This window comes from Rhamphochromis sp. 'chilingali', assembly GCF_963969265.1.
Source record: "Rhamphochromis sp. 'chilingali' genome assembly, chromosome: 20".
NCBI classification, from domain to species: Eukaryota; Metazoa; Chordata; class Actinopteri; order Cichliformes; family Cichlidae; genus Rhamphochromis; species Rhamphochromis sp. 'chilingali'.
This window is the reverse complement of record NC_137947.1, coordinates 24049834-24062687: the sequence shown is the minus strand read 5'-3', so window position 1 is coordinate 24062687 and position 12854 is coordinate 24049834. Positions and strand designations below refer to the sequence as shown.

Genomic DNA, 12854 nt, shown 5'->3' with positions numbered 1-12854 from the left:
TACCTCATTTTAAGGCCTGCTAAAGAACGGATTACTTTTATTTTATCCTGCTGTGTAAAATCTTATGAGTATATACTGCAAGTGAAGTTACCTGAAAAGAAAGTTAAAATCTGAAATGACACTCAAAAAATATATCTCAAAACATGTCTTTTTATTAATTGTATTTTAAATTCATCAAATCATTTGGGATCACACTTTTTTTTTAACATGAATAAAGTAATAAATAAACTATCTGGTGCATATTTGTTACTAATAAGCCAAAAATAAGTGCATATAATTAAAAAGTGTGAGTAGTAGCAGAGTGCCTTTTGATGCCGTAAAAGTTTATTACACACTGATGATCATGTGATAACCTGTGTCACTGATGTTTGATCAGTAGCTTTATCTCTTTGGGCCTCCTGGGTTATTGTGTAAAATGAAAATAGGTCACTTGTTTTCCAGCTCGCAGCCACATTTCCTCTCCTGTTTGTTGGAACAAAGTTAAAATGTTTTTCACCTGGACTTTGCTGGCCCTGCTTTTTACGTTGATTTTACTGTGAGTATTCCTCCAAAGCAATAGCTGGGTGTCATCCTGGCAGAGTTTTTTATTTTTTTATTTTTTACTGTCCAACTGATGATCCCATTTTTTTTCCTTTTTTTGTAATACAGATATGGAATATGGCCATATCGGTTCTTCAAAAAGTTGGGGATACCTGGACCTCGGCCCCTGCCTTTTATTGGAACGATGCTGGGCATGAGGAAGGTACGCACAGAAACCAAACTCACCTTAGAGACTGGGATATGAAGAGCTGACTGATTTGATCCTTGAGAATTCGAGATGAATGAGCTCTCTGTATACTTTAGATGTCCTATTCAGTGGTTGGTTTTGTTTTTTTTTTGACACTAAAACAGATTTTCTTGTAACTTCTTGTAGGGATTTCTTGCTTTTGACAGAGAGTGCCATGCCAAGTATGGGGACATCTGGGGGTGAGTTCTTGCTTCATCAGTATACATACAAGAAATCACCAGGAGGTCTGTTGATATCAAATTCTGTCTGTGAGCCATGATCACTGCCATGATCACTGGGACAGGGTGGAAAAATATTCACTGGCTCACATTTTTCATGAAGCCATTTCTCTTTTTGGCCTGAAGCAGATCTCTTTTGGTGGAAGCATAGCATCCAATTTTCTTTATTTTAGGGATAAAAGGGGAAAAAGTTTGGGGACAGTTCTTTACAACACAAGGCGAAGTTTCTGAAATGCATATATCCTACTATATCTACACTAGGTTCACAAACAGGTTCACAGTATAAGTATGTCAAAATTCCTTTATCAATATTTAGATTAAAATTTATATAAAATGATTAATAGAAGATTTGAAAAGCAGTTATTTCACTTCAGCTTTAAATTTGTTCATCCTTTTTCTAGAGGTGGGAATCACCATACATCCCACGATACGATATTATCACAATACTTAACGCACGATACGATATTATTGCAATTTTTAAAAATATTTTGTGATATTCAGATTCTGAACATAAAGGTAAACTTTATCAATATTAATTTTATCTAATATCAAAGTCTCGCACTCAGTCATTCTCTCATTTCAGTCAGTTTTATTGTTGACAAACTGAACGGTTTGTATTACAGTCTAGTCCAACTTAACTGAATGCAACCATCTGGTACAATTATAGCTATTCTGAACTATGCAATTTATGAAAACTATGCAGCCCATTCAGCAACTGAAGAATTTGAAAGTAAATTAAAACAAAATATAATTTTGCATTAAATAAAAAAGTTTTACACTTAATTAAAGTAAAACATGTCTTAAATTAAAAGAAGTAAACTGTCATGTTTATTGCTGCCAAAAAAAAGTTAAACACATTTGGATAGTGAAGGAATGTCAGGATTCTTGCTCAGAAAAAGGATCAACATGCTCTGAAGTCAGAGTTCCAGTCCACAAAAACTTTTTTTGTAACAAAATATCGATTTCTGCTGTCCCTGTATCGATACATTATTAGCAAACAAAATATCACGATACTACACAGTATCGATTTTTTCCCCCACCCCTACCTTTTCCCCTCTTTTTTGCCAAATGAATTCCAGTCAAAGTATGAGTTCAGGGAATGTGAAGTGAGAAACATATGAAAACCTACAAAAATAAACTCTATAAAATTTCTTATTCCATTGTCATGTATTTATTTAATAATAATAGGACCGTGATATCCCATTTGTAGCATCACGTGTAATCGATGTGTAATTTTACTACCTGCACAGATGAAAAAACCTCTTTGATCTGAAGGTGCTTTACATATCCAGATGCTTAATAATGCCTTAAATGATTTGCTGTGATTTAAGATTTAAGATACTGTGAAAGGCTCTTTCCTTTTCTGCAGGTTGTACGATGGACATACGCCGGTGTTAATGGTGACCGACCCTGAGATTGTTAAAACTGTGATGGTAAAAGAGTGCTACTCTTTATTTACCAACCGCAGGGTAAGAGGCTCCGCTTTCTATCGTACAGTAGAATGGAAATTCAGCAAATCATGAAACCTTTGGATGTCCTGTCAGTGCAACACTCCCCAAAAGAGTTTTATCTTTTGCTTTTTTTTGAAAGCTAAACTGAAATATGTTCCCCCCTAGATATATCATTAACATGGGGTAAAAGGGCAGGTTAATAATTACGTTTTACTCAGGCCTGTCCAAACTGTTCTAATTCCATATACATTGATCTGTCCAAACAAAGTACTACATGAAAATGCATAATTGTGTGGATGCCTTAATAGGCATCCACACTATTGAGTTCCTGTTTCTCTTTATTCTTTATTATTCCGGGTGTTTCCGTACACTTTTCGCCGTGGATCTACTTCCACAATTTTTGTGCTATTTTCACCGTTCAAACTCTAAACTGTTCTGCTCTTTCTGCTTATGCCGGCTATGACTTTTGGTGTTAATTACTATTATACTTTTTAAAATATTACACTTTTTTCCTTTAATTTGTCCCATTGAAATGAATGGGAAACTTCCACAATTCTGCTAAAACTTTCTTGTCTTTGAAACTTAACTACTGCCTCATACTTTCACCTAGAAACTCCATTCAAACTTTAAAACGTTCTCAAATGATTGGGCTATTCCTGTGTGATTCAGCTTTTTCAGATCTTCTACCGTTTTCATCTTATCTCTCTTTAAGTCTTCAGTTGCAAAATTGTGATTTTTCAGAAAATACATGCGTTGCTATGGTTGCTATGCAATTAACTCAGAGGGGACAGTGAAACTGTTTGAATTTTCTCTTCATGTCCAAACAACTTCTTGCTACTCGCTCAATTTCCACTCAAGCCGCACAAATTATACATCAAAACATAGGTATTTTTGCTGGCTTTCAGAAAATGTCCCTATCATTGTTGTGGGACTCATAGATATTTTGCAAATCTCCTCAGAGTAACACAAAGTGTGAAAACTCTCCATATAAACTCAATGGAGAGTTTGTTCAAAATCACCGCTGGATTTCTGTAATGAGAGGCATTTTCAAATTGTCATATCTCCTTAATAAAGCGAAGTTAAGACATAAGGCTTGTCCCGATATATCTTCAGACACTCCTGATGCTCACAATTCAAGAATTATTTTCTCACCTATTACCGTTCTGAGATGAGTTAGACTTGTTTGAGGGTAGGGAATTTGTCCCTCGCTCAGATTTCATCAGATTTCAAATTCTGGAAATGAGGCACTTTTTTCTCTCATCATATCTTTTTGATGGATTTCCACAGAGCCCTGAAAATTTCCATGACTGTTCACCAAAGCCTGCTGTTTCTTACGGTGAAAGAATGATTTTGATGCTCCATATAGATTTAGAGTTACCAAAGGTTGTTTGAGAGCAAGTCAAGGCAGTTTTTGCTTCGCCTCTACTCAGTTACAGTGTATTACAAGTCATATATCTTTAATAATTTATATTTTATCTCTGAATTATGAAGACCTGAAGATTCCCCCATCTCTTCTGAATAAAATGATGCCTGAATGACCGTTCTAGCCTCTACGGTTAGGAAATTATGGCCATTTGTTCGAGGGGAATCCTGAATGTCAGAAATACACTGAAGAAAACTCACACCTCTCTCTGTGTCTGTGTGTGTAAGGGCTGACTACAGCAGGTGCAGCTAATTTAACTGACCTACATATACCAAGCCCAGACTCTCAACAGCTCCTGTTCCCTTTACTCTCTGTGTATGTGTGTCTGTGTATCAATATTTCTCCTATGTTTAAGTATTACTCCTCAATCATAGTATTTCTGCTAAAGCAAAGTACTTCTGCTACATCTTAGTACTTCTGCTAATTCATAGTATTTCTGCTAATTCATAGTATTTTTGCAAAATCATGGTATTTATGCAAAATCATTGTTTTGAGGCCAAATCATAATATTTCTGTTATTTTATAATATATGTGCTGAATATATTATATGTGCCAAATCATAGTATTTATCCCAAATTATAGTATTTATGCCAAATTACAGTATTTCTGCTAAAAAGCAGAAATAGTCCTTTTTAGCAGGAATTTCTGCCAAAGTATTTATGTTAAAACATAGTATTTCTGCTAAATCAGAGTATTCCTGCCAAATCATAGTATTTGTACTGAAACATAGTACTTCTGCCCAATCATAGTATTTGTACTAAATGATAGTACTTGTGCCAAATCATAGTATTTGTGCCAAAGCATCGTATTTGTAAGGAGTCATAGTATTTCTTCTAAATCATAGTATTTCAATCAAATCTCAGTAGTTGTTGTTAAAACGCAGTATTATTGCCAAATCATAGTATTTGTACCCAATCATAATATTTCTGCTAAATCATAGCATTTGTGCCAAATCATGGTATTTGTGCAAAAACATAGTATGTCTGCAAAACCATAGTATATCTCTTATGTTATAGTATTACTACTAAGGCATAGTATTTCTGCCAAATCATAGTATTTGTACTAAATCATAGTACTTGTGCCAAATCATAGTATTTGTTGCACATCATAGTATTGGAACCAAAACATAGTATTTGTCCCAAAGCATCGTATTTGTAAGGAGTCATAGTATTTCTTCTAAATCATAGTATTTCAATCAAATCTCAGTAGTTGTTGTTAAAACGCAGTATTATTGCCAAATCATAGTATTTGTACCCAATCATAGTATTTCTGCTAAATCATAGCATTTGTGCCAAATCATGGTATTTGTGCAAAAACATAGTATGTCTGCAAAACCATAGTATATCTCTTATGTTATAGTATTACTACTAAGTCATAGAATATCTGTTATGTTATAGTGTATCTGCGGAATATAGTATGTGTGCCAAATCGTAGTATTTATACCAAATCACAGTATTTGTGCTAAAACATAGTATTTCTGCCATATTGTGGTATTTGTGCAAGAACATTGAACTGTTATGTTATAGTATTACTACTAAGTCATAGTATTTCTGCGTTGTTATAGTATTTGTGCTAAAACGTAGTATCTCTGCCAAGTCATAGAATTACTGCAATTTCATAGTTTTTTTAGGAAATCTGTTATGTTATAGTATTACTACTAAGTCATAGTATTTCTGCCAAATCATAGTATTTGTGTGAATTTGTATATTGTAATATCACTGTATTATGTAGTGGCTAAGTAGGGGCTGTTTACAGTGTAAATAGGTCATCTCTTACTTTGGAGTGCCCTCTTGTGGCACCTTTTGGGTAGTGCCTTAGTAAACGTGAACCCTGTAAGAAGTGGTATCAGACTGATTTGTAGTGGAGGAATTTGTTGCCAGTTTTCTTAATCTTTAATCTGTATGCATGTTGTAATGCATACCCTGTTCTTAATCATAGAAACCACACCATATCACCTCTCCACATCCTCCTACTGTATGCCATACCTCCCTGTACCATCCATCTGACCGCCAATAAACTCCACCTGTGGTAATCTAATCCCTGGATGTCAGCCTCTCCTTCTGACCGAGGATAGTTACTATTGCAGCACCACCCAGCATTAAACTGACGTACACCATTCTGTACAATAGTATTTGTGCTAAAAAGTAGTATTTCTGCCAAATCATAGTATTACTGCTATTTCATACTATTTAAGCGAAATTACAGTGTTTCTGCAAAAACATGTTTGAGGGGTGGAAATCTGTCCTCTCATTTTTCAAACTCCGAAAATGAAGCCGTTTCTTCTCTAGTCATATCTCCGCGACGGAGATACGAAGAGCTATGGAAATCACAGTCAAAGTACACCAAAGTCCGCTGATTCACCCAGTGCAAGAATTATGCTTCTATCCCACCTAGTTTTTGAGTTACACGACGTTTTGTAACTCCAAAAAATGACGTTTTTCACCTCTCTCCGCGATCAAATTCTGACTGCTGATCACCCTGCTTTTTAAGGCGCCCCGCCCCCTTTCCAGGTGGCGCGATTGGTAATGACACGGCTCTTCAGACCAAAGGTCGTGGGTTCGATTCCACCTTGGCCCACATGTTTTTTTTTAACTACAAATTTATATACTATCACAGACCGGTAATTCATATTGATAATTTATTACAATTCTACAAAGTTTTATGATTTTAGCAGCTTTTCTAATATGGACCTCAGATTCTTGTTAACAGTCTATGGCAGAAATACATACAAGTACACAGCCTGATGAAGCAGACAGAAGCAGTACCTCTGATTGGTTCAGCATTTTCACCTCTTATCAGCACAAATCTCAGCCTCTTCTGCTGTTTTCATTAGAATTTTAAGCTTTTCCACCTTTTTTCAGTTACGTGAGAACCAGTTTGGCTCAATGAGTAGCTGAAAAATATCAGCCTCTTCTGCTGTTTTAGCAGGATTTCAGAGTTCAGCTTTTTCTCTTGTTTTAAGCACAAATTTCAGTTTCTTTACCTCATTTCACAACAAAGTTCTTCCTCTTCACCTCTTTTCTGCTAATTTGAGCTTCTGCTCCACAGTGCACATTTTCCCTCTCATCATATGTGACCAGAACTCATTTGGCTCAGCGTGTAGGGCAGCTGCCGTGAGACCCGGTGGCAGAGGTTCGAATCATGTTCCCTGCTTGCATGCTCTCTGCTTTCTTGACACTCTCCAGTGTGTCATTACACATACAGCCATCTTCAGCAAGCACTTCTGCTTCTACACCTCTTTTCAGCTCATCTTTTTGCTTCTTTACCTCTTTTCAGCAGAAATTCTTCTGATTCACCTCTTTTCTGCCAAATGTTTAGCCTTTTCACCTCTTATCAGCACAATTCTAAGCAGCTTCTGCTAATTTCACCAGAATTGTCAGTCTCTCCACCTCTTCTTTGTGCGAATGAGTTTGGTGCAGTGAGGTGAGTCGCCGCCTTTAGACCATAAGGGCCAGGTTCGAATCCTGCTCAGGGCAATGTTTTTTCAGCTTTTTTCAGCCGACATCTTCAACGTTAAGGCATCCACACAGCATTTTCGCAGGAAATGCAAATTTTTCTAGTATAGAGCTATCACAGAAATGATGCTACAAGATATTACAAATGATATTACATTATCTGAGCAAACTACACGTGTCGTTAGGGGACTGGAAGATGTTGGTGGAAGCAAACTGTAAACACTAAGAGTAGTTTTTCCTTGTCGTTTTCCTTTTCAAAGGATTCTGGTTTCTTCAGCGAACCTCTGGATGATGCAGTGGCAGCAGTGAAAGACAAACGGTGGAAACGGATTCGCAACACTCTGTCTCCATGCTTCACCAGTGGAAGACTGAAACAGGTCGATATCATATGTGGGTTTATTAACCACGTCTGTGTTTAATGTGCGCTTACAACAAAAGTAATAGATTTATTTCTTGTTCAAATGTCATCACTTTGTATTGGGTTTTTTTCCTCAAACTACTTAAACAGGCATCATTAAAAAGTTTTGGCACCTTTACACATAATATATAAAATCACTAACATTTAGCTGTTTCTTTGGATAATACTGACATAAAGGTACACAGTAATTTGAGGTATTTCAGGAAATCACTAACATAAGGCACTATTTGTAGCTCCTAATAGCCTTATTCCACTATTTCCACTTTAATTTAAAGTGAATTGTGTTCTGGTACTTGCCGTTCCTTTTTTAAGTTCCCAAAGTGTGCAAATAATTATAGCTACATGTTGTCCACGGCTCAAAATATAACCACATAACAGACACTTTTGGCTGCCCCCTTATTCAAAAGGTGTCATTACACCTATTACATTTAGCAGATTGTTATACTAAATTTCTGTCTTCTCCTGGTACCAAACCAGTGAGTTTTTGCTTGTTTGGCAATTGTGAAAACCACCTTATTATGGAGCTACCAAACATACCACTAGTTATTATTATTATTATTGGATATCACTAATTATTTCTAAATCCTCAGAGAAATCAGTAATTTTCAGAATAAACAAGAATTTGACTCTTTTATTGCTCTTTTATTGTTTTATTTTGTGGCAAACATGGGTATATCTCTCCAAAATAAAATAAATATAATATAATTCTCTTATTTTGTCTTTTATTCCTTTAAGATTTTTCCCCTCGTTGCTCGCTATGCAGAACGACTTGTTGCAAAACTTGAGGAAACGAATTTGGATGAACCCATCAATGTCAAACAGTATGTTGTTAATCTGTAAAATGCCAGCACATTACACTGTTCATCCTAAAATAACTGAAGCATTCACCACATGTATTTTCAAATCTTATAGGTTTGTAGCTCCTTACAGTTTGGACACTGTGACCAGTGCTTCTTTCAGTGTGGAGACAGACTCCATAAACAATCCAAACGACCCTATTAATGTTCAAATTATGAAGGTCCTTAAAGTCAACACTGGGCTTTTCTTTTTGCTAAGTATGACCTTACTTTTACTCTTTTACACAAACTCCATTTGATCATATCCTTTTGTTAACCACTCTTTACTCTTCTTTCAGTGGCATTTCCCCTCAGTCGTTGTCTGTTAAAGCAGCTCAAAATTGAGATCATGCCCAAAGAAAACATAAACTTTTTCCTCAACATTATCAAGCGATTTAAAGATGAGCATCATGAAGCCAAATCTGTAAGCATTATATCTGTAAAGGAAGACCAACATTATCTAGTCTGTATGCACTTACCTCTGGGTCATTTTCAAGTCCTGCTCTGAATGCTTGTCTGCTTTAAACCAGACACGACCAGACTTCCTGCATGTGTTGATTCAAAGTGAGATCCCAGAAAAGAACTATAAGAACAATGAAGAACAGCCAAGTAAAGGTATGTTTTTATCGGAGAAGTAACCAAGCCCAAGTTAGCCTCCAGTCTCAAATATGAGGTCTCCGATATATGATGGAGTCTTAAGAGCTTTGTATTTGAGAATGAGGATTTTAAATTCAATTCTGTATAGCTGTATACTGATCATTTATTTTAACAGTTAATGTCAAAATACATATTTTAAGAGGGAAGAATACAGGGCAGAGCTCACGAATGTAGTTGAGACAAGCTCTGGGTGATAGTGAAGAGTTTTGAGTGTTTTTAAGTGTTGAGGGGAAACTGCCAAGAATGTGTTTGGTGTATCCTCTGGATAGAGGAAAGAGGAAATGGAGAAGTACAAGAAAGTATTCAAACGTAGAGGTTAGCGAAGAAAATGTGAACTAGGGAGATGAAGACAGTACACAGGAGAACTGCTCTTGCTTTCACAATGTTAATGGACACGTTGACAGATGACCTCAGGCAGTGCTGTTCACCGATGATTTGTAGTGAGCGAAGGGAGCAGGTGGAAGAAAGCCTGAAGAGATGGAGGTATACTTTGGAAAGAAGAGGGAGGAAAGTCAGTAGATGCAAGATAGAATACATGTGTCTGGATGAGAGGGAGACAGATGCTACAGAGATACTGAAGCTATAGGAGTTTAATAGACTTGTAGTCAAGACCGCATAAACCGTGACCAAGACAAGACCAAGACCAAAGGGTATCGAGACCAAGACCGAGACAAAAAAAGTCTTTAAACTGAAAAATTGGCTTTTGAAAAAATGACCCGGGCTTAAGCCCAGTAAGCCACCCACCCCCGGCTCCGCCAGTGGTTGACTCCAAATCTCCCGAACACTATTTCAATCTGAGAAGTAAGACAGAGACAAGACCAAGACCAAAAGTCCGTTGAGACCAAGTCAAGACCAAGACCACATAAAAGTGGTCTCGAGACATCCAACTCTAGAGTTACTTGGGGTCAACCATCCAAAGCAACAGATAGTCCAGAAGAGAGTGGACTGGACATAGAGTGAAGTGGGTGTATATAAGTGTGAGGGGGGAAAGCTAACAAGAATGTAGTTGTGCCTACATGTAAGGTTTAGAGATGGTGACCCTAGAAAAGGCTGAGCTGGAGGTGGAAAGCTCAGGTTGAGCACTTTAACGATAAGGTTAGAGAACGAAGGCTGAGATAGTTTGTACATGTCCAGAGGACGGATAGTAGATATGTTAGGTAAAGGGTGTTGAAAATGGAGCTGCCAGGAGGGAGGAAAAGGGAAAGACTCAGAGGAAGCTCATCTATGTAGTAAAGAAGGACACGCAGAGCGTTAGTGTGACAGAGGAAGATGCTAGCGACAGTGTGAGATGGAGAAAGATGATCTGCTGTGGTGACCCCTACAGGGGGCAGCTGAAAGAAGATCAACAGTATTTGGTCCCTGCTCCACTTTTTATTACCATAAAATCTTTTGTTTTTTGTTTTAGGTTTGACTGAACATGAGATACTTTCCCAGGCCTTCGTCTTCACCCTTGGAGGCTACGACACCACTAGTAACACTGTTACTCACATCCTTTATAATCTGGCTACAAACCCTGATGTGTTGCAGACCTTACACAAAGAAATCGATGATAACCTGAAGGAAGATGTACAGTAATTCTTTACATAATTTTCTGTCATCTTTGTTTGAATAATGGACAACAATTAATTTTCTTTTTGTGCTTGCCACCTCCATTATTTGTCTAGGCGCCCATTTTATACGAGGAGCTGACCAGTCTAAAGTACTTGGACCAAGTTTTACTTGAATCAATGCGACTGTTTCCCGTTGCCCCTCGCCTCGACAGGGTGTGCAAAAAAACTGTCAAAGTGAATGGCCTCACCATCCCTGAGGGAACTGTGGTTGGAATTCCTGTGTGGGTGTTGCACAAAGACCCACACTACTGGAACTCACCTGAGCTTTTCAGACCAGAGAGGTAAATGTGTGCCATTACAAACTTATTGAAAACTCATCCACTGGGACATAATTCTTAAAGAAAATGTTGTATTTGTGCAGAGTAACCCAGCCATATCTCTCTTTTTACACACCTGTTATGTTATTTTTTAATGTTTCAAATAGCAGAATAAATGTAAAAGTCTCATCTGTATCTGCAGGTTCAGTAAAGACAGCGGGGAGGAGGTGAACCCATACACGTACATGCCATTTGGACTCGGCCCTCGTAACTGCGTTGGGAGGCGCTACGGCCTACTCACCACGAAGATGGTTATTGTCCGTCTCTTGCAGAAGTACACTTTGGAAACATGCAAAGAGACCATGGTAATAGCAGCACTCTGCCACATTCAGACTGTCATACAACTATGCTGTCATGTTCCTGATTTTCTTTTCTTTTTCTTTTAGATTCCACTTCAGTTTGACTGGAAGTTTCAGCCAGTTCAGCCTGTAAAACTCAAGTTTGTTCTCAGAAAAGAGTAATCTAAGAGGGAACGTCTCCAAATCCCATCAAACATGTTTTTATATCTGCTGCCAAGATAAATTCACTGAGTTGATATTTTCAACTATTTTAAAATGTTATTGAATGAGAGCAGGTTAAACATCTGATTTTGCTGTGTTGATCTCTTTTAATTACTTTTATTTAAATTGTGTTGAAAAATTGATCTATTTTGTGTCCAAAAGTTACACCAGTCGGTGTCTTAAATGGACCTTACACTTTTGACTTTAGCGTTTATACATTTTTAAATTGTAATTGCATTTATTAAATCATAAGGCTACTGCTTGTGCAATACACCTCTCATTGATGACTGTAGTTTTGTTATTGGTGGTATCTGTCTCCATCTAGCTTCAACAGCTGGCAACAAGAGTTTGATTTGTTCTAAACTTTGACGACTGTCCATTGCTGGTTATATAGAAAGAAATTTCAGATTGTGTCATCAAATGCAAATACTTGCATTGCCTGTTTACCGTCAGTGTCTTTCATGTTTTCACAATAAAATATGTCCAAAATCCAAAGTTCCAGCATATGTTTCCAGAACTGAGCCTCTGTGCTTCTTCTTCTATGCTGACAATTTGGACAAATTTCGTTTTCCAGAAGGAATAGTTCCACATCCTCCTTCTTTTATTATTTTTAACAGTGGTATGTTGAACAAATGCAGTACTGAGTAAAAATCTGTAAAAAACTGTAAAGTTTGCCTGTTTTTACAGTGACAGGAATGCTTTCATGTCAACAGCATCAGCCAAAAGATCAGATTATGATCCTTCATTTTCAGGACCCTCATCACATGCACTGAACATTAACTTTTTACTCCTAAGTGGATTTCACTGGAAAGGATTTCAAAGGTGATACAAAGTTTCCTAGTAAATTTTATACCATTTCATCAATTTTAAAACAACAAATAGGTTTAAAATAAGCTAAATGGAACTATTATGCTTTTAATAATTTTAACTCATATAAGTTGCAATGCTGATGGTTAACAAGTTTCAAATAATAAAGTCCGAACGTGTAAAATCCCTAGAAGGCTCACTGAGCTCCACCCACTTTGTTTAAATCATCCCTTTAGAGGGTTAAAATGGCTTGTTTCATAGACAGGATAAACTGGGGAGCTGAATAAAGCAGCGGTCCTAAACCTTTTTTGCAACACAGACCGGTTTATGCCCAACAATATTTTCACGGACCAGACTTTAAGGTGTTGCGGATAA

General features: G+C 37.1%; 1 protein-coding gene across 1 annotated transcript; it reads left to right on the top strand.

Moving 5' to 3' along the window:
- Positions 1-389: 389 nt before the first annotated feature.
- LOC308388687 (cytochrome P450 3A40-like) lies at positions 390-12735 on the top strand. Its single transcript, XM_080869541.1, has 13 exons — positions 390-535; positions 649-742; positions 914-966; positions 2375-2474; positions 7595-7711; positions 8488-8573; positions 8665-8807; positions 8888-9012; positions 9119-9203; positions 10651-10811; positions 10910-11136; positions 11315-11477; positions 11559-12735. The coding sequence occupies exons 1-13, from the start codon at positions 486-488 to the stop codon at positions 11631-11633; spliced, it is 1479 nt and encodes a 492-aa protein (XP_080725667.1). The 5' UTR covers positions 390-485; the 3' UTR covers positions 11634-12735.
- Positions 12736-12854: the final 119 nt, after the last annotated feature.

Coding starts and splice junctions, on each gene's coding strand:
- LOC308388687 (XM_080869541.1), top strand. CDS start 486: ATGTTTTTCACCTGGACTTTGCTGGCCCTGCTTTTTACGTTGATTTTA. Junction 9,204..10,650: donor TGAAGAACAGCCAAGTAAAG/GTATGTTTTTAT, acceptor TTTTTGTTTTAG/GTTTGACTGAACATGAGATA. Junction 11,137..11,314: donor GAGCTTTTCAGACCAGAGAG/GTAAATGTGTGC, acceptor CTGTATCTGCAG/GTTCAGTAAAGACAGCGGGG.